General features: G+C 50.1%; 1 protein-coding gene across 2 annotated transcripts; it reads right to left on the reverse strand.

The window, feature by feature from the left end:
• Positions 1 to 398: 398 nt before the first annotated feature.
• AGFG2 (ArfGAP with FG repeats 2) lies at positions 399 to 20776 on the reverse strand. 2 transcript variants are annotated; one of them, XM_069570099.1, is made up of 13 exons: positions 20200 to 20776; positions 11899 to 11992; positions 10963 to 11078; positions 9711 to 9864; positions 8993 to 9152; positions 8207 to 8332; positions 7512 to 7544; positions 3775 to 3895; positions 3504 to 3586; positions 3237 to 3317; positions 2301 to 2429; positions 1891 to 1976; positions 399 to 1559 (listed from the first exon to the last, which is right to left on the reverse strand). In XM_069570099.1, the coding sequence occupies exons 1-13, from the start codon at positions 20409 to 20411 to the stop codon at positions 1500 to 1502; spliced, it is 1455 nt and encodes a 484-aa protein (XP_069426200.1). In that variant the 5' UTR covers positions 20412 to 20776; the 3' UTR covers positions 399 to 1499. The 2 variants fall into 2 exon arrangements, with proteins under 2 accessions (XP_069426200.1, XP_069426201.1); XM_069570100.1 differs by lacking the exon at positions 7512 to 7544 and having other exon boundaries at positions 20200 to 20633.
• Positions 20777 to 21237: the final 461 nt, after the last annotated feature.

Raw genomic sequence — 21237 nt, forward strand, 5'->3', positions numbered from 1 at the left:
ACCCAGAGAAATCCCAAGAAAGGACAGCTGAAGGGTCAGGGTTCCTGGGCAGTGGGTGGGGAGCTGCACCCAGCCCTGGGCCTCTCCTTCACCAGGTGCGGTGTTTAACCCAAGCCATGTTTTGTTACCACACAAACAGCCCAGACACGTGAGTATTGACAAAACACCCTCAGGTGGCGAGGGTCTGGGTAGGGTCTGAGGATGCCCCTGACCCAGGAGTGCTGGATTTTGATGACCCCCCCACCCCCTCCAGCTCGCTCCATTGCCAAAACTGGACTGCAGTTCAGGCAGGGGCTGGCTGTGTCCTTGGCCAACAGCAGCATCGTCAGCAACCCAGGCAGTCACGTTGACTGACACGTGGACCCTGAGGCTGGCCCAAAGCAAGACCACGAGAGACATAGATATATATATTTTTTAAATGCAGTTCTTTCCCAACATTGCCCGCAACAGCTTTGGTGCAGAGATTTGGGGGGTAGGGAAGGGGGGGAGGCACGTGGGGGAAAAAAAGGGAAAAAAAAAAACACCCAGCCAATTGCACAAAGCCTTTTCCTGAAAAAGCTCAGGCCCTGGGGTGGTCAGGACATGTGGCTCCCTCCCCCAGCCCCTGGAGCTCCCGAGTTGCAGTCGAGGCCCAGATGGGGGTTCATCCCATTCCTGTGTGGAAGAGCTGTCTGGGAGGGGAGAATGGCTGTGTGTGGATACGTGTGTGTGCATATATATAGACAGATATATAATTAGCTATATTAGAAAATTCTCTATGTATAAATATAAAACACTGGTATCCAAACATGACACCACAGCTAACTAAAGTGCTTGACGGCAGTTGGGCATGTGTAAGTCTGTAGGTGAAATGATTCATCCTAAGTGCCCAGGACGTGGCAGGAAGCTGGGGAAGCGAGAACATGGAGAAAGGGGTGCTGGCCTGAGCCAGGGCACACTGGTCCCCCAGGGCCTCCTCGGCCTGTCTGATCACCATTCTGCGCCTCACCCCCCACCTTTGCCCTGCTTTCCCCACAGTGCCTCCGAGCACGAGGAGAACAGCATCAGCAAGCTGGGCACTGGGGAGTTGTTCCCACAGGGGAGCGCTGGTCAGCCTATGCCCATGGCTTCCTCCCCTGACAGGGTTCAGAGTGAAGGGAGCGCTAAGGGCAAGAGAGGAAGACTACTGTCATCATTGTTAATAATTTGAAAAATAAAACACCACGGCTCCTCTAGGCCTGGCTCTGTCATCTCGCCTCTGGGCCCCCCCGACCCCCCGCTGCCTGGGTGGGGGCTGGAGGAGGAAGGGAAGGAGACCTGGGGGGGCGGCTGACCTGGGAAGCTGTCTTTTTATCTGCAAGCCCCAAGCAAAGCATTAGCGGCTCCGCCACCCTCAGCCCCCTACCCTGCAAAACAAGACCCATCTGGTCTCAGATCCGCAGAAATGCCACAGGCAAGTGGTCGTCAGAACTCCAGGGAGTAGAGGGGCCCCAGAGAGCAGGCCCCCCTAGGACACAGTGCTACAAGAATGGGTTGGTGGTCGAAGGTTTGGCGGCAAATGGGCTTGATGAGGATCCAGTCTGGAAAGAAAGAACAACCGCAAATTGTTAAATTACGGAGGATGAGCTGGAGGCCACAGAGGACGTGTGGCTCAGGACTCCTTTCTCCTTCAAAATGACTGTGTGGAGGGAAGAGGGCAAATGAGGGAGCTAGGAGGCCCATAGAGGGCATGGGGAGGGTGGATGAAGTCAGGGCCGAGGATCCCTGGCTGGGCCAAGCAGAGTCTCACAAGGAACGGGCATGCGTCCTGCCCCACATCACCCTCTTCTCCTGGAAGGATTCCGTCCCCAGCCCCCAGGGTTAAAGGCCACGCGTCCTTACAAGGCCCGGACCCTGCCCTGGCGCGCTCACCATGAAGGGGTTGGTGGAGATGCCGGCTGGCTGACTCAGTGGCCTCTGCCCCAGCTTGGCGGATCCCAAGTCTCCAAAGGAAGAGCCTGGGAGGCAAGAGCAAAAATTCAGCTGACGGGAGCCCTGCCGCTCAGGCGGGTACTGCCCAGCTCGCCTGTCTCCCTGCTGGGCAGGCCCAGCTACAACCCAAGGCAGGGGCCCAGCAGGCTCTTCTCCAAAGTGGGGAATAAACATGTGGAACAATCAGAGGACACAAGCAGGTCTGCTGCTTCCCTGGGCTCCCCCTGCTGGTCCAAAAGGGAACTAGCTGAGAGGTCTGGCTCCCTAGTATGTATTCCTGACATTCACAGGCTCACAGACCCTGAGGGTGGGAATGGGTAAGAAAGGAGGGCTTGGTCTGAACCCCTTACCATTCTGCTGCTGAGTCATCGAGGTCTGTGTGGGGAAGAGCGGTGGTGGGAAGGGGCTAGCGAACGCCCCGGTAGGTGGCACTGTCTGGGGGAAGCCTGGCCCAGCACCGCCCATCCCAAAGCCTGGCCCTGTGGAGGGAAGGACGTGAGACAGGCGAGGGTTCTGGAAGGTCGGCCAGAGAACAGTCCTTCCTAAGTCCCTCCAAGATAGGGAAATGGAAGCTAGTTTTTCCCTACCCAGAGGTACCTAGTGGAAGGACCTGAAAGGAGCACAAAACTCTTCAGCCTCCGTGCACCCTGCCAAACCTGCCCTCTCGGGGCCTGTGGGTCAGAGGACAGGCTAGTTATGAGCACAAGTACAACACGGAACTGGGGTCCGCTTTCGGCCACCTTTTTACTGCATAAACCATAGCAAGTCACTTTCATCTCTGAAATGGGGACCAATCCTATCTCCTAGGCATGACTGCTGTAAACATGAAATAACGGTGGTGAGCCCTAAGTGTCGGGCCCGCCACGTGGATCAACTTGGTAGGGAGTATTATTCTCTCCCTGGTTTCAAGGTTTTCTGAGAACAACCAGAAAAAAATAAAAATAAAAAGGAGGTGGCGGTGGCACACGAGCGTAACTTTGGAGAGAGAAAACTCCGGCTGAGGAGGGCAGGGAACAGAGCCATGGTTTCAGGTGGGACACAGAAGGGAGGAGGCTGGACCGCCGGGGGAAACAGGGCTGGAGGAAAAAGCATCCATCACTCCCAGTCAACGTCAACCCTTCGGAACCGGCTCAGGGGAGAGGCAGGCTGTTTTTTCTAACTCTGGAATTCCAGGACCTGGGTGTCTCCAGTCTTTGCCCACTAGGTGGCTTGGAAGTTAAACCGGTCTGACCTGGGCTGGTGACTCTGGAGAGAGCTAGCGTCAGGGGATAGTCTGGGAGGCTTACCTGTGGCCAAGCCATTGGGCTGGAAAGGGTTGGTGGAAGGCAGCTGGGCATGCGCAGCAGGTGTAGTGAAAGGGTTGAAGGCTGCTCAGGGTGGAATAGGGTAGAGGTGGGAGGAAGAGCTGGTTATTTTTTTCTTGTTTGGTTAATATCCTAACTGAGCATTCCTCTAAATCCCAGTGTGCATCTCTCCCCACCCCCTCCCTCTAGAGTCCTCAATTTCCTCTTGGCCTTAGATCCCCTCCCGGGGTCTCTACACAAAAGACTCACCTCCAAAAGCAAGCCCTGGGCTGCCGCCTCCACCAGTGGTGGCCGACTGGATCGTGGGGACCTGGCCAGCCATCCCGAAGATGCTGTGACATGGGGAGAGAAGTCAGCATGCACATCACCCAGCACCGAGGAAGGGGGCTGGGCAAGGGACCAGGAGGTGCAGACCCCATCCTGCCGGACAGGAGGAGCTGAGCAGGGTGGGATAACCAAGGCCAGGCTTTCTTGGCTGGCTTTCCTGCCCGAGGGCGAGCTCCCCGATGTCTGGACCTACCTGCTGGGGATGCCTCCAGCTGATGCCCCCGGCCCCAGGAGGCTGCCCACATCTGCGAGGCTGCTGGGCTGACTAGCAGGTGCGAGAGGAGAGGCACCAAATGGAGTTCCCTGGCTGCTCCCTGGGCAGGAACAGGAGTAAAACAGGGGGTGCTGGCGTGAGACAGGAGGGAAGGGGCAAGAGGAGGGATGGAGGTGGGGTGCAGTGGAGGGGCAGGGAAGCGATGGCATGAATGGCACCAACAGGGTCCCCACTAGACCAATTCCATCGCCAGGAAATTTCCTTACAGATGTAACTTATCAATGGCCCCCCACAAAGTTATTAACTGCAGTGCTGTTTAATAGCAAAAGACTGAATTATCCTAAATATTCACTAACAGAAGGCTGAATAGATAAATTATGGTATAGACATAAATTGGACAGCAGTGCAGCTATAAAAAAGAATGAGGAAGCTCTTAATGTACTGATGAAAAAAAATCTAACAGTACTGTTTAGCTAAAGAAAAATCAAAGTGTAGAACAGTATGTATACTATGTCATAAAATGTGTAGTAAAAAAAAGAAAGAAAACAGGACAATAAAAATGACTTAAGTGAAGGCGGCTCCCTCCTTTACCCAGAGGCAGGGCTGCGGAGAGATGAGACAAGAGACCAGCATGGGTCAGGCTGCAGAAACATTCTGTAGGATGGGAAACCTGAAATGTATTTGTGGGAAAAAAAAGGAACGTGCCTGCAGAGGTGGAAAGTGGAGGTGGAATTGATAGGAAAGTTCATGGGACAAAACCTTGCAGAAGGCGGGGAGGGGGCGAGATCACAAGGGAAGATACTTCCTTAGACACAAGAGGAAAAAGAGGGACAGGAGTGAGTTTCCTGGTGGCCGGAGGTTAAGACTCTCGTCTCCCAATGCAGGTAATGCAGATAGGATCCCCAGACTACAACGCCCCGCAGGCACCACAACGTGAAAACGTCAACCACGTAAGCCAGCACGTGCCACAAGAGGGTGAAGACGTCTATTACCTATGCCCCCTAGGCCGCAACGACGTGAAGACGTCAACAACGTGGAGACGTCAACACGTGAGGCCCACACGCCGTACAACTACAAAAAGCCTCGCGCCTCCCCACCCCACCCTGACGGAAGACCCGGCATAGCAGCAGCACCCCCCCCCCCACACACACACAAAAAAAAAAGAGGGAAAGGAAAAGTTAACATTCAGGGCTAGGAAGGAAACAGCAGGGTCAGGGAGGTTCTCAAATCCATGTGGTTGCGCTCTGGCCCCCTCAAACCTTACCCCTGGTTTCTTGTCAGTGAAGTTTGGGGCTCTGAGCACCTCAGACCTGTTCTGTGGACCTCCCTGCGCTTCCTTTTCCAAAGCGTGAGGCTGCCGCGTTTGTCCAGATCCCCCTGTTAAGGCCACCTTCCTGGTCCTGGGCACACCTGATGGGACGGCCTAACGTGGACGAGCGGAGAAGCCAGCGGGGATGTCAGGCGCCCAGGCCGGCCGGCCTACCTGCCTGCCTGCCTGCCGCGAGGATCCGGGACGGGCTGCTTCCTGAGGGGGGCTCTCCTCAGTCCTCTCCCTGCCCACCGCGGGCTTTCCCGAGGGACGCGCGCTGGGCTGTAACGCTCACTGGTCTTAAGTGAGGACGACTGCAAAACCAGCCGGGCGGTGGTGGCCCTTCGGCTTCTCAGACTCCAGGCCCTTCCTTTGCCCGACGGACTCGAGGTACGTGGATCTCCCGAGCGGACACGGCTCCCTGTCCTCCCCGGGGTCCGACCCTTCAGCGCCACTCTGGGCCCTGGGGCTGGGGTGCTCCTCGCAATGAGGACCTGGCCGGCCGTCCTCGCGGCGGGAGCGGGAGCTGCGTGCCTCCCGGCGGCCGCTAGAGGGCAGAGCGGCCGGGGCTCGGGTGATACCTGCGCGCTTGCCTGTGGGCACCTTACCCGCGCGGCTGGGTGTGTAGACTTGCCTCCTCGCAGTTTCAGAGGAAACCGCACTTTTAGAAGCCTCCCCTTGTCCTCCTCCTCAGAAACATAAAAATATAATCCGGCACGTCAGGAGAGACGCCCACGTCTCCCCGAACCTTAGTGGTTCTTCGTGTCACCCTCACAGAAACCCCTTCGTGACCGTGGTGGGCCGAGAAGTGACTTGGATCCGCCCCTGAGCAGCCATTTGATTTGGGCCAAGGCACCGGCCTCGTGAGCCAGCTTCCTCGACTGCAAACGGAGAGCTTTCTTTCCTCGAGGAGATGACAGCCGGGTGCTCTCCGGGCACCATTGGGGCTGGCAGGCTCGGGGTCGGGCGGGGACTGTCTGCTTCTTGAGATGAGCAGACACTGGACCAAAAGTCCATCGCCGGTTCAGCCTGCGATGGCTCCAGGGCTGACACCTTTACTCTCTCCCTCTCTCTTTTAAAAGAGCCCCTTTAATAAGCCCTCTTTTTCTGGCCACACCTCGCGGTACGCAGGATCTTAGTTCCCTAACCAGGGATCGAACCTGTGCTCCTGCAGTGGGAAGTGTGGATGCTTAACCTCTGGCCTGCTAGGGAAGTAACCAGTTGTGCTAGGAATGCATTTCTGAATGACCCGTTTATAACCACCTTGTAATAGGCTGTTTCCTGTGAGGTACCATGCCTGGGAATACTTTTCTTGCTAAACTGTATATTCTGGTGCCAATTTATATTCTTAAAAGTAGCATACCTATTTTCCCACACAGTACTGGCAATTATTAATCTTTAAAAACTGTGTGAATATAGTTCTTATAGTTGTATTTTCTCTGATTAGTTAGGTCGAGGACATATTCATGTTTTTTTCTGGGTATTACCTGCTTCTATCCCTTGGCCATTCTATTCTTCCCTTATTAACAGAAAATTTTAAAAGGCACATTATGGTTATTGGCTTTTTGTTTGTTTCCATGTTGTAAATATGTATCTTCTCCCTATCTGCTTCATGCCTTTAAGGACAGGAAACATTGTTTTGGGACATTTTTTAGGACATCTTTGTTTAGGTCATCTTTTACCATATATAATACTCTGACCTATGCAGTTTCTCCTTGTTAGAATTTCTGGAGATTTTGTTTCCCAGTGTATGGTCAAATTATATATATATATATATATATATATATATATATATATATATATATATTCTTTTACTTTCTTAATATATATGGTCAAATTATAAAAGGGTTATATGTTTGAAATAATATATATTCTTTATTTTTGTTATAAAGTTCTACTTGTATTTCTTAGGTCAGACTTGTTAAAGTGTTATTCAGATGGTTACCTTCCTTCTTTCTTTCCTTGTCCATCTACTCCATCAGTTAATTTTGTGAGAGAACCTATTATAATCTCTGTCTGTTGGTTTATCAGATTTTCATTCTAATAGTTTTTGCTTTACGGATTTTCAGGCTACCTCATCAGTTACTTTAATTAAGTTCACGATGTGAGAATTTTGTTGTGAATTTTAACTTCTGTCAAAATGTCTCCTCTGTTCTATGCAAAAAATTAAATTCAAAACAAAAAATCAACCGACCCTTGGGAGGTGGCGGGGGCTGTGGGCAGAGCAGAGTCAGAAATCTGTGCTGTGGGCTGGACTCTGCCTCTCTGTGGACTGAATGACTAGGGAAACCGCTAGCTGCCTCCCCTGTAAAAAGGGTACATTTGAGGGGTTCCTCCCTCAAAGCTCAAAGGTCTGAGACAGAGTCTCGTGCCTTGGGTCACTGTGGGATGGGGAGGAGTAACTTACCAAAGCTGTGACTTCCAGTTAGCACCCGACTGGCTGGCGGTGAGGGTGGGGAAGGGAAAGGGCAGGTCGGTGGGGAGGAGAGAGAGAGTCAGTCACTGGCAGTTCCCGGACGTCTGTCCTCACAGTGCTCCCGACTGCCCTCCGTGTGCAGGGTGTCCAAAGGGAGGGGGCAGCCCGAAAGCTCCGGGGACGGTCATCTGGGAGCTTTGGGAGGGACCGAGTGCTTGAAGAGCCTTTAGACTCTCCTTCATTCGCACAGCAAGAACACCACAACACGGAGTGGGCAGGCCTCTGCTCTAAGGCGGATGGGTGAGGCCTTCTGGAGACTGCCCTGGACACTGCTCCAGCCCTTGCTCTGGGGGCCCTCTAGGGGGAAAGGTCATGTCCATTCTCAGGTCCGCATTCTCAAGTTTTCTCATCTCAGGCTCCCTTACTTCCCAGTGAGCAACCTCCTACCACACAGCCCGCACAACTCCTGCTGTGCTTTTAGCCATTTTCCTTACATGAAAAAGAAAAAAAGAACAGAGCCCCTTCCTGACAAGAACCTCATCAGACTCCTCTCATCCTTTCCTGGAGCTTCATCTCTTTGTGTGGGTTCTCTGGGCTGGTGTGGATGTGAATGAAAGATGATGTATGGGTGTGGACAATGGAACGCAGTTGCCAGAAAGAAAGGAAGCCAGAGGGGCAGAACTTACCTGGGGGCACCGGCTGGGCCTGGAACGGGGCTTGGCCAGCTGGAGGAATGCTTCCAAATGCAGAAGAGCCGGGGCCACTACCAAAGGCATCGAAGTTGGCAAAGCCCCCATGGGAAGGTGTTTGGCCTGTAGGTGGAGAGAATATGAAGGTTATGTTTGTAGAAAATGTATGTAATCTGTATCATACAGCGGCCAAGAGCCACTCAATGAGACATCTGCCTCCCCACAGGGCCCTCTTCAGAGGGAGTTGGCAGGAGCCTGGGGCAGACAGCCTGGGGCAGACAGCCAGACCCATGCAGAGGGAAAGGGGCTCTCAGAGACTCCAAGTTTACTCCCCGCTTTTTATCCTTACTCCATGAGGCATTAACATTTTTGTCAGGGTCTAGTTTGGGTGGAATCGTGTGAAAAAAATGTTGTGGGGAAGGGCTTTAAAAAAGAAAAAGGGAAACTAGAAAACCACTTTGTTCCACCCTCTATTGGCTACTGCTGATCTTCGGGAAGAGGGCAGGGGAAGTGGAACCTGTCACAATTCCCTTGCCCCATTTTAGTAGACAGAAAGTAAGGAAAAGGCTCTTTCCAGTTATCTAAAAGGAAGGGCTAGGAGCCCCCCGCTGTCATGCTTTTGGTCAAACTCCCTACCGTAATCCTGGCTATACTCATCTGACCCTCACCCTCCAGGCTGTGATTCTTCAGAATCACCATCGTGTTCACTTCTGTGCAGAGCTGGAGCTAAGTGAAATTCCGTGTCTGATGGGGACAAAAGTTCTCATCCCAAGTCCCACTTACCCCCAAAGGCTGGGAATGCAGCAAAAGCTGGTGCCACCTGGGGAGCAGCAAAGGGGTCTCCGCCGATGTCAGCCAGCAGATCAGTACTGGCTTTCTTGACCGAGGAGGCGGGAGGAGGTTGAGAGCTCCGGGGCTGGGCCATCCGAGGCTGACTGACAGGCTTGGAGGAGAAGGCAGTACATAGAGCACTTGGAATCCCAGTCATGACCCAGGCCCCTGCATGGCTCCCCTGGCTGCCCCAGGTAGGCAGGTGGAGAGAGGAGAGGGAGAAACTGCCCTCAACCAAGAGGGTTCCTGGGCAGAAGCGTTGCCTCAGCCCTTCTCATACCTGATTCCTTTGTCCTCTCGGGACAGCCGCTCCCAGAACCACACACTCTAGAGCATGAGTCAAGGCAACCCTGAGACACATAGGGACGGTGCCCAGCAGCAGCCCCTGGAGCTGCTTGAAGCAGTGTCCTGGCCCTTGTTTTTCTTTGGAGGAGTGGTCAGGTTTGAAGTTGATACTCTGACTTCCCTAAATACCACTTCCTGTTGGGTTCTTTCTTCCAAAATACACAAGTCCAAGGTGAGAAATGCAAGACCTAGGTCTCAGCAGGGCTGAGAACCCATTCACACCTCCTCAATGATCATCTGCTAAGTCTAGGGGATTTGATTTAGGAAACTGACACCCCTGTCTCTGAAATCCCATAATAATGTCGAGGGCAGATCTGAGTGTTACCTGGCTGGAGCTGGAGGCAGCAGCTGAGAGAGACGGCACAGGATCCCCCAGAAGTGTCCGGGGGGGCTTGCCTTCTGGGATGGAGCCCTGGACGGGGGTGGAGGTGCTGCCTTTGGTGTAAGTGGGCCCCTTGACTTGGTCTGGGGGGACATACCTTGGAGAAAGAATAGTTAGGCAGAAAGGAGGGGTGAAACCTTGAAACCTAGGACCTTGCTCAGCTTAAGTGCTTGAGAAAACAGGTTACAGCAAAGTCCCTTCTTATTTTCCCTACTGATTCTCTTTTTTGAATTAAAGGAAGCTGACCAACACAGGAGAGTTCTGCCTAACTTGAGCTGCTCCTTTACTCTCAGATCATTTTTTTCCTGCAGGGATGTTGTTCACTTTGCTTTGGCTTGTGCCGGCCTTCCCCACACCTCTCCCTCCTCTTTCTGACACGTCAAACCATCTGGTTTCAAATAATAACCACCTCCAATCAGGCTGACCAACAGGTGATCCTATTTTCCAGCTTCCTACTCAAGGGCCCCCTTTTACTTCCTGGGCGTGTCTTCAGGTTCTTCTTTCTCTGCCACTTCATCTTCTAAGCACTCAGGATTTACCCTGCTGGCTCCTGGGACTTCTGATAAAATCCCCTTCCACTCCAGTGGATGTGGTCTCTACTTGGGATGTAACTTTTTTAGTCCCAAGGACACTCCTTGGAGGGACTACAAAATGCTGTTGTACCCACACCAGTCTCCGCGCTCTCTGCATTCTCTTCTTCACCCTATAGTTATCCCCAACCATGCACACACCCCAGAGATGGAACAAGAAGGGGCATGTGGGGGAAGAAAAGGCAAGAGAGAACAGAGATGCTGTTTCCCCACAGGAAAAAAGGGCACCTATAAAACATGGGTTAGATGAGTAAATCTAGAGGCCATGTGCTCTTAGCCACCTCTCTCTGTGACATCATTGGAGCTATAAAAACTAGTCCACACACTCCATAGCTGGGGAGCCTGGCTCTCCCCTCCACACAGTCTTCTGTCTCTCCAAAGGAGGGGGATATCAAAGCTGCAGGGTCAGTGACCAAGAGCAAATTGTCCTTCCTTGTACCTTTATTATTTAGAAGTTAGAATTCAGTCCTAACTGAATCTGAGTGGAACAGACTCAACCCTTATCTAGCCTTTGAAAGAAGCCCCAATTCAGCTCTGGAAAATGGACCATAAGATGAAGTGTCTTGGACACGTGTCTCCAGAGTAATCTCTTTCCTCCTCCTTACCATCTCTTCTTTTCATATTTTTCCTGGAGAAATTCCTTCACCTTCTGAGGATCCCTGGAATCTGGTATTAAAGATGTCCGAGCATCAAAAAGACCCAGCCAGATCTTCCTGCAAACCTAAAGGGATGAAGTCGAGTGACAGAGGAGTTGGGGCAGAAAGTGTGAAATGGGAATCATACCATTTCCAACTCATCCATCAATAAACATTTATTGAGCATGGACACAACATGAGGATCTGGGTACAACTACAAAACAAACATGATCTCTGTCCTCGCAGAGTTGATAATCTAATGGCGAAATAGTGTCTTAGATAAATACAGATACATTTATAATGACACATTGTGACACGTCTTGTGAAATAAAGTACAGGGTCATGAGAATTAAGGGAAACTAAATTTGGATGGGGGTGGGGTCAGGAGCAATCTTCAGAGCTGTGGCTTCCAGAACACCTCTAGAGGCTCTTGTTTGCACTCTCCAAGTAAGCCCATCAAAGGAGTACTTCTGGCACCAAGGCTGGAATCTTCCCACCAGCAGATTTAGCTGGAGAAGGGTTTAACGTACTCTCAAGTAAAGACATGGGCTTACACCCAGTTGCTGAGGCTTAGGTCAGCAGAGCTGGCTCCAGGAGCTCCTGCTCAGAGGGGCCGCCCGGTCAACTCTGAACGCTCATCACTGTGGAGCATCTCTTCCTCAAGGGTCACCCCAACAGAGACTGCTCCTTCCCCAGATTCTTCCAACAAGAGGCCCAGACAAACCTCAGTTTGTATAACTAAGATTCCGTAAACGTACACATGTACATAGGTAAGATACCTTACACACTAAAAAATAAGAGAAACTCGAACAGAAAACTGTAGGGGCTTTCCTGTGATCTGAGACAAAACTCCACTGACAGACAGGGCAAGTACATCCTGGAATCATTCCGGCAGCGGCGGCTCACCTCGTTTCCACGGGCTTGCAGGAACAGTACTTCAGGCTCAGTGAAAGTCGTCATGGAGATGGACTTGACTCGGTGAGGGGGGTTCAGGCCTCTCCTGTGAGGGAGAAGCAGAACAAAAGAGAAGCAGAATGCCATTAGCACTGCAGGTCTTCTTATAGGAGGAAAGGGAGGGAGACAGGATAAAACCACACGTAAATGAAACTCTCTAACTGAAGCTACTTCTTAATTCAAGGAAAGAAGGGAGGCCAGAATGTTTTGGAGGCTTCTCCTGAGAGACAGGAAACCCGTTATTCCCAAGAAGAAGGTAGAGCATGTCCATCCAGAGCCGCCTCTGCTTGGCTCAGACCCCGGCAGCTGAATGTTCAAGCTGAGGGGTTCTTCAGGGAACTCAGGTGTGTGACCATTTCCCATTTCCTGCTTCATCATTGTTTGAGGCCTACAGCACATGCTCAGGGTCCCAGAATCCACGGAGACACAAATCTTTCAAGCAGGAGGGAAGGCAAAAATGAAGGCCCCTGATATTCCTGATAATACCAACGCAGATAAAATTTGGAGACAAAGAGTCTCTAGGCTGGCTGCTGCTCCTCTCCTCTATGCAGGAGGCTGTGTGGTGGAGGGATGGAGGGGGTCCCTCATTTAGGAAGTGATTTCTGGGAAGAGAAATACTTCAGACTTTCCTGTCAATTCTAGATCTTGAAACGAAGCAAGAGTCAGGTTCAACCGTGAGCTTTGAGACGGGCAGGAGTCAGGAACATGAACCCTGTAGGGATGCTTTTGTGCCAGCCCTGTGTTTTCATTCCGTTAACTCCCTGGGAGTCCAGCTCTGCCCACAGATGCCCCGTGGAGACTACAGCCAAGCTGGCTTCCTTCCTCCCACTCAGCTCCCCTCCAGAGTGTTCTAACGGGAGCGTGGGGCTAAGCCAGGCATGGTTTCAGAGGTTCCCCTCTCCTTACCTTCAGTTTTGCTCTAAATCCACCACCCTCGACAAATTAAAACACCAGTAGCTGAACCAAAACAAATAAACTGGACCTTGGGGCCAGGAGTGAAAGACCACGGGTGCATGCGGGAAAGACAGTCCCAACTGAGAGGCCTCTGGGTTTTTACTCCCTGGAAAAAATGGGCAAAGCAAGATGTGAAAATAAAAGTAACGCTAGCATAGGGTCTTGATTGACGCCCTCAGGAAAGTAAACAGAATTTACCAGATAGAAATCTTAGGGAAAGGTGGAGAAAGCACATGTCCAAGCTTCCAGGTGCACACACTGAACAAAGGTGATCTGGGAAGCTGGGCAGAATGGCAGCGTGTGGATTAGTGTAAGTGAATCAGCCCCGGCGAGAGAGCAGACAGATGACAGAGTACGAGGTAAACGGTGAAGGGAAGCTGCTCTTCAGTACGATAGGTTACCGTCTATGGGATTCTAACCAAGGACAGGAAGGACGCTGGAGGCTACAACTGGGGGCATTTTCAGCAATTCTGCCACTAGACTTGGATGGTTCTCAAAATGACCCTTTAAAAGATAAGCAATATCAAAGAGGATAGATGCCCCGAGGAAAGATGAGAGCAGGGAAAACCAAGAGCCAGGCTTTGTAACTCAGTGTCAAACAATAGCTCTTAAACTTGATTTGACCTGAAGACTGTCTTCTGATTGCAGTTCAAAGAGATTCCAGTTTTTCCTCCTAAGCCTCTCTCACCAGTGGCTGGGTTCTGTTTGTTCCGAAGTCCAGACATCCTGCTTTGATACTCTTTCCTTTGCCCCTTCTCACCTTAGCCACTGTGCCCTTGCCCCGGGAGTGCCAGGCCTTTCTGAGGTCTCAGCAGAGTATACAGAGCCCTCTGTTCCTGAGCCTGGGCTGCCCTGCCACCTCCCACTAACAAATATTTACTCTGCTAAATAAAAGACGAGGCATTGTGGAAGGCACTGTGGGGGACACAAAAATTACAGGACTTGGTCCTTGATCACTAGGCACTTGTTTCCAAGAAGGGGCCAGGGGAGCCTGGACGAGGGTGCTTCCCAGGGCAGCAGGCACACGCAGTCAGATCAGGGAGCATGTGGCACCAGGGTGCGGCAGCGAAGGAAGACAAATGGTCGTGGGAAAAGTAAAACGGATTATGTTTACACTAGAAAGACAGATTCTAAGCCTATCACAAAAAAGGTCATTGACATTTCCTGAAAGGACAACCAGGAACTGTTAGCAAAGTGTAAACAGGGAGGTATGTTTCCTTGGGTGGGTGGGGGGGGGTGAGGAACTTGACCCACTCATCAATCTAGAGGAGATGCTTAGAACAGAACTTCCTATGGCTGAGCTTGGACTAGAGGCTTTAGGGGGTGGAGACAGGATAAAGACAAAGCAGAGAAAAGAAGTGATTTAGGTGCTTTGGGCCTAACGAATCTGATGGAACAGGATGTTTCCATAGCACAGTACAAAAAGCACTGCTCTGACCTTGATGTCTGTAGACTGGATTATGTATAACCAGAGCCACGGTTTTGGGGCAGGGAGAGTCTACAAGGTAACACTCTGCAGCCCAGGAAGAGGGCCTAGTTACACAGCCAGAGTCAGAGCATTTGTCTCTGAATCACAGAGAGGTCACTGCTGGCTGAGAGAAGCAAGTTAGAAACAAGAGCCCCTCTCCCCTCAGGAGCTAAAAGCAAATGATCTAGGAGTGTTATGTGTTAACTTGGTACATACCAGGGCCATGCCCTGGGGCCAGATGGGAAGCACTGGCCTGGAATTATACACACTTGACTCTCCAACTTGCAGCTGGTCTCCCCAACATAACTCTCAGGTTCTCCCCCAAAGAAGAAGTGAGAGCTTGCAGGAGGCACTGCCCTTTCTTTGGTTATCACAACAAATATATTCTGTTATTTCTAACCAGGAGGAGCTGGGGAAATAGATAAAGGTATTTGCCCAGAATAGGGCAACTTTTTCTAATTGAAAGCAAGTACATTACTAGGGCTCAAGCCTTCAGCCTTTTTCTACTTCAGTTTCTTTTTCACAGGGCCCCTAAACGGCATTTGGAGTACTCTGAATCACTCTCTGAAGTACTTAGAATTACTTGGCAAGTGAAGTGACTTGCAGAGATCCTAGTCTGTCCAAGCCTCTCTCTCTCTTTGCCTCTCTCTCCCTCTGGCTTCTGTTAAGCATACTACTATTTCTGCAAATACCACAACTTTTTGTTTCTCTGTGGTCATCACCCTCAAACTGGCCCATATTTTGCTTCTATCTTGCTTCATAAAAGCCTAAAACCTGCTCAGCTACTCAAATAAGAAAGTTCTGCCAGGTCGACAGTGGAAAAAAACAGTTCCACCCAGCACCCAAGTTCCTTCATTTGTGCCAGATTTGAACTTGGGCATTCCTTACCTCTGAATATTTGTGTTCAAATGAATCTACCCTAGACTGTGTTTCTTTGCCCCTGGGATTCCATTTCTCTGCCTCTGAGCCAGGTTCAGCTAAATCAGGTTTGCTCTTACTTTGGACTCAAACATTACCAAGAAGAGTCCCTATTTAGGAAGGCTCCCTTACTACCCTGCTCTGGGGTCAATTTCACTAATTTTAGGGAATTTCTTCCTAATCGAAATTTCCCTGCTTTGACCCATTTCCTGAAGCTCTTCCTCAGGGACAATAATAAGCAGCTGCCTTCATATAGAGACACATTGAATGTGATATTAGCAGCTACTTTCCTCTTTAGGCTCAATCTCAGACCTTTCACATCCGCCCGCTTTCTTCTCATCCCTTTGGTAATTTATTATTTTCTTAGGAGCTTTTCAAGTTTGCCAAGGTAAGATAAAGTGCCTAAATCTGTAATTTTAGAGACTCTGTCCCTCTTGCTTGGCGGAAGTGAATTTGACAGGTGAGGTGCAAGGGGATGGAAGGACAGGACTAAAGTAAGGGCAGGGCATACAGGCATACATCCACCTCTCCAACCCCGACAGATGGAAAAGTACTGAATTACTGAACAGCATAATATACCTTTCCTTCCATGGAGATAAAAGTGTTTCAGTTAGAAACAGCTACTAGTGAGGCAGACAGGGAAACTAAGGCACCAGGAGGGTAGCAACTTATCACAAAGAAAGAGCTGTCAAGCTCATCTCTTGACACCCAGTCCAGAGCTCTGTCCATCTAAATCCTGACTTAATCTCATTGTCAGAGTAAAGATATAAAGAAGCAGAAGACACAAATGTCCATTACTGAGACCTGAAGGATGATGGATTAAAGGATAGACCCAAACAGACAGGTCAAGGAAACATGTCACGTACTTGGCTAAAAAACTGGGTGTCAAAGACAGTGCCTAGCCTAGATGCCAATGAGATCTCAGGCCTCTCCATCTATTTCCTTTTTCAAGAAAAGTGGCTTATCCATTTTTATCCACTGAGGCATCCAAGCAAGCCGGAACAAGAGAGAACACTGAGGCCCTGCTCTGGAAAGAAATCCTTTTCAGGGGCAATTTTTACCCCTCTTGAGCTTCAAATGGCAGACTCATCTTCTAGTATGAAGAGTTAGAAATATAACTAAACAGGCAAGCGCATGAACAGATTGGGGAGATTAAAAGATCTATATCCAGGTTAAGGAAATTAGGTATTGGAAGAAAACCAAATGAATAAAACTAGGTCAAATTTGGGACCTACAATTGTGGCAGCATGTATGTAAATTTAGCAACGGGAGAAGCTAGCAGCTTCTCTCTCAGGCCCCCACACCCAACACTGTGGGTTTCTGCTAGAGATGAAAAAAAAAAAGTCTCATTTAAAAAGACGGCAAGAATGAGCCCGCACGTGCACACAGGAAGGCATAGTCATACCTACCCACCACCATTAGAATCTCAATTTTTCTTTAGATCTTGGGAGATTCAACTTTGGCTGCAACTGTCAACTTTGTTATATCAGTCAATCAGGCCAGATGGGAACCCTGGCAGTTCTGCTTACTGCCCCCAGAACACTCCATCCCCCTAAGTGGTTGATAAATTTGTAACACACTCAACAGAAAACTAGCTTTCAGAAGAAAGCCAATCCTGCTGTCTCCTTTCTCTGCCTATACTAAAGTATATGTCAATATCCTCTTTATTTTAAGAAAGAATTTTTCTTCTCTTTTCATTATGATACCTCAATAGGAGCTCCTATCAGTCTCTAGCCCATGCTGAGTGTTAGTTTACTTCATAGTGCTTATCAATACCTGCATTTATATATTTGATGATTTATTTAGGGCCATGGCCTCCACTAGGATTCAGGCTACCTGAAGATGGGACTTTGTCAGTTTTGTTCATTACCATATCTCCAGTGCCTAAACTGGTGTCTGAGGCTTCAGAGACATTCAACAAATATTTGTTGACTGACTGACTTACTGACTGAATGTGCAAGCTGCTGGCCTACTACTGCGAGCTCACTTCCTACCACCACAAAATCCTAATCTGTAGGCAATCAACCATGTGGATTTAAGATGTTAACTGGTGTGTGGATCACCATGGAGACGCCTCTTCAGCATCTGCTGGGCTGTGTGCCCCCTCCTCACACTGCAGCCAGCAAACCCCACCTCACATTCTACCTGTGGCCCACCTGCCAGCTCCCAGCCCTTCCCAAGGGACATCAAGGGACACAGGTAATACTTTGTGAAGATCTCTTTTAAAGCTTTCCATGCTTTGCCCTGCTGCTGCTGCTGCTAAGTCACTTCAGTTGTGTCCGACTCTGTGTGACCCCATAGACGGCAGCCCACCAGGCTCCCCTGTCCCTGGGATTCTCCAGGCAAGAACACTAGAGTGGGTTGCCATTTCCTTCTCCAGTGCATGAAAGTGAAAAGTGAAAGTGAAGTCGCTCAGTCATATCAGACTCTTAGCGACCCCATGGACTGCAGTCCACCAGGCTCCTCTGCCCATGGGATTTTCCAGGCAAGAGTACTGGAGTGGGATGCCACTGCCTTCTCGGATGCTTTACCCTACTCTATGCTAATTACAACTCCAATTGGAAAGGAGAAGTAGCATCAGAACCCAGTCTGACAGTCGCGGCCAGGGCAACTACAGCTTTCCTGTGGAGTTTCTTTTGATATTTCTCTCTTTATAATCTCAACATGCCTTCAGAGTTGAGCTTCATTTATTGGTCCAGCTTCTTGACCTTTCACTCTCCCCTCACTTCCTGATAACAAAGGATTGGCCCAAGTTCTCATTTCCCAGTCACCAAAATGTGTTCCCTAAAGTCTACCACCTTGAGAATCACTACAAGTGATTCTCATAATGCTTTACCAAAATACTAAGCAAAAATGTCCTTTCTAAATTGTTCTGAAACTAAAAAAAATGGCGGGGTGTGCTGGGAGACCCCACCATTGGTCCTATAGGAACTTCAGTTCCTGCGGAGCTAAGCCCCTAGCTGGACATACACACGCTGCAGACAAGAGACAGGCCTCTCTGTTACATTAAACAATCCTTAGGTCACTGTCACCCAGTGTCTGTCCAGATCACAGGTGTTTGACTTTTCACCAGTGAGATCAACAGTGACCACAGGGGGAAGTGGTAAAGTTCTGTAAATTGTGCGATGACATTTAAAGAGTTAACTTTTCCAGCAAAAGAAACCAGGTTGTAAATGTGAGCCAGATCCCTTGGCCCTTCATCTGTCCTGGTTGAGGGATATTCATTATAGAAGGGAAATGTTGTCTATGGGATACTTTAAACCAAGGTCTAGAAAATAATGATGTCAGTACTTGCCCCTTATTCAGTGTTTGAGGTTTCATGCCGTGGTAGCTAAGCACGGCAATGAACTGATGCTGTTCCTGACATTTTCTTCCTGGGACCTAGACTCTGATAAGCCATCAGTTTTATCCCCCTGCTTCCTTTTACTTCTCTACTGAGTCTGTAATTGGATTTGCCTTTTCATAACAGGATCTTCAGGAATATGCTCTTTCTACTTTACCCTATAAATAGTCCTAAACTTTGCTCCTATTCTCCTCAAAATACTTGTCCCAGTCTTTGGTCTCCATTCTTCTACTCCATTTGAGCCTCTATATCAACTTTTGACAAACTCCAGTTTGTGTTCTAAACCACTGTCAGAAGAGCCACAAAACTTTTACTTACACCAAAGTCAAGTCTATCCTCACAACATACAAGTAAAGTTGATCAAAACCTAAAAGTTTGGCAAAGGAGGTAAAAACCAAATAGAAATAATCCTAAACTGCATGGGGGGACCTGGATCCTCATTTCTGGTCTGCCATGATCATAACTAATAGCAACAAATGCTGAAAACAGCAACCCCTATCTGGCATTGGATAAGTTACTAAACCTCTCTTTGCTTCTGTTCTCCCATCGGTCACCCAAGAACAATACTGCTCCCTTCTTGGCTCCTAAAGGTGAAAGAAGAAACAAGGAAGGCACTCCTAGTTAAAATCAAAACCAACCAAACAAATGTATTAATACTTAAAAAGTCAAAATAAATCCCTTGTTAAACTTATAAAGATAGACATATAGGCTTGTTATCAAATTTTAGACATGCATCTAATAATAATAATTCCCTAAGGGGGAAAAGAACTTTACCATATAACCAGCAATCTGGGCTAGAACTGTGGCTCTAAATTAGCTCAAGTGTGACCAAATACAGTGCCAAGGGTAGCATTGCAGATTATACAAGGGGACCCCCCCCCCCGCCCCCGCCCCAATCTAGAAGAGTTGCTAGATGCTACTACCAGGAGTAAGCCGTGGAAGCAAGGAGCTTGAAAGTATAAATTTTTACTGTTAAGGATGGCTCATCCAGAACCCAAAACCTCTGGAAAAGTTAATTTCTCTAAAAAGGGCAACCCATCACCATTCATCTCAGATTTGTAAGAAATTTCCCTCTGGGGAGCATTCCAAAGTCCTGAAAGATTAGGATCTGTTCCTGAACACTAGAACACGGCCCTTTACCTAACAGTATCACTCTGCTGTTAACCTGTGTCTTTCCTGTTGGCCCTCTACCTACACGAAGTTCCCTTGGGGTGTTTGTCATTCTCTGGCCCTTTAAATCTGTGACCCTCCCACCCCACCCCAGTTTCCTTCAATTCTCCCCACTTTCGGATAGCTCGCTCTCCTTTAGGGAGTTTCTGCAGTTCTCAGACTTTCCTTTCCTTTGCATCGCGACTCTAATCATGTCTTGTCGCCCCTGATCCTTTCCCTTCCCCGTGACGCCTCTGCAGCAGACGACCCTCTCGGCACATCCGTCGTGTCTCAGGCCACCCCGCCGCCTCTGACCTCGGCTCTGGCCCTTCGCCCTGGGTCCCGATGTCCCCAATGCCGGCTCTCCACCTCTCCTTTCCCGGTCCTCCCCCTACTGTTCCCCGCACACCGGTCCACTCACAAGAGGCCGGAGCAGGTGGTGCACACGAAGCTGCCCACGGTGATATCCACGTAGGTGACCCCGCGCTGGGCGCACTCGAAGCAGTGGCGGTTCCCGGCCTGGCTGCAGCCGCCCAGCTCCCGCACCCGGCGACACCACACCTCCGAGGCCGCCTCCGCCTCCGCCTTGACCCCGCCACCCGGCCCTGGGCCCTTCTTCGCCGCCATCACCATGGCTTCTCAACCCCTCAGACCTCCTCCCCGCAAGTCAGCAATCGCCCCTTCAACCACTGCCGCCTTCCCGCCTCCTCAGCCGCCTACGCACGCCAGGCTCCCTTGACAGAACCTAGGAAGCCGGCGGCATCCGTGCGAGACTCCTCAACCCCTACCGGCCCCCCCACCCTGCTTCGCCTGTTCTGCACACTGATTGGCTAGTCGCCTCCACCTCCTCACTCTGATTGGCTCGGCTTTGGACGGCCTCGAGATGCGGGAGCCACCAACGCCACGCCCCACTGCCTTCAGACCTCAGGCCTCTCGGATTGGTCTGCAGAGACCCTGGCCCCGGGAACCGTGCGTGCTCTCTCCTTGTTCCCGCCCCCTCTCGCCACTGCCTCCAGGGCGGCCCGCCTCCCACACACGATTGGTGAGTCCTAGGAACTCTGGCCCCAACGCTAACTCTGACTGGCTGTAGAAGCTGCAAAGATAGCGCGCGAGAAAGAGTGGTGTCCCGCGCTTGCGCAGCTGTGGTCCTCCTGACGCATGATGTTAATTCCCGCTAAATTTCAAAGGACTAGTTTCAGCTAGACTGCCTGCAGGAACGCAAAGCCGAAAGGAAGTGGCCAAATGCAGAGGCCAAGCGGTGGTAAAAAAGGGAACGCTCAAAGGAAGGGAGGAGAGCAATTGCTTTATCAACGATTTTTTTTCTTTTTTAAATCCTGCTCTGATGTAGGAAATCTCATTTTACGGACAGTCTTAGTGTACCACTTGGTATAGGTCACACGACTGATTTCTGATCTGGGACGTCTGACTTTGGAAACCCTACATTTTACCGCAACCCTAT

The sequence above is a fragment of the Ovis canadensis genome, chromosome 24 (genome assembly GCF_042477335.2).
Source record: "Ovis canadensis isolate MfBH-ARS-UI-01 breed Bighorn chromosome 24, ARS-UI_OviCan_v2, whole genome shotgun sequence".
NCBI classification, from domain to species: Eukaryota; Metazoa; Chordata; class Mammalia; order Artiodactyla; family Bovidae; genus Ovis; species Ovis canadensis.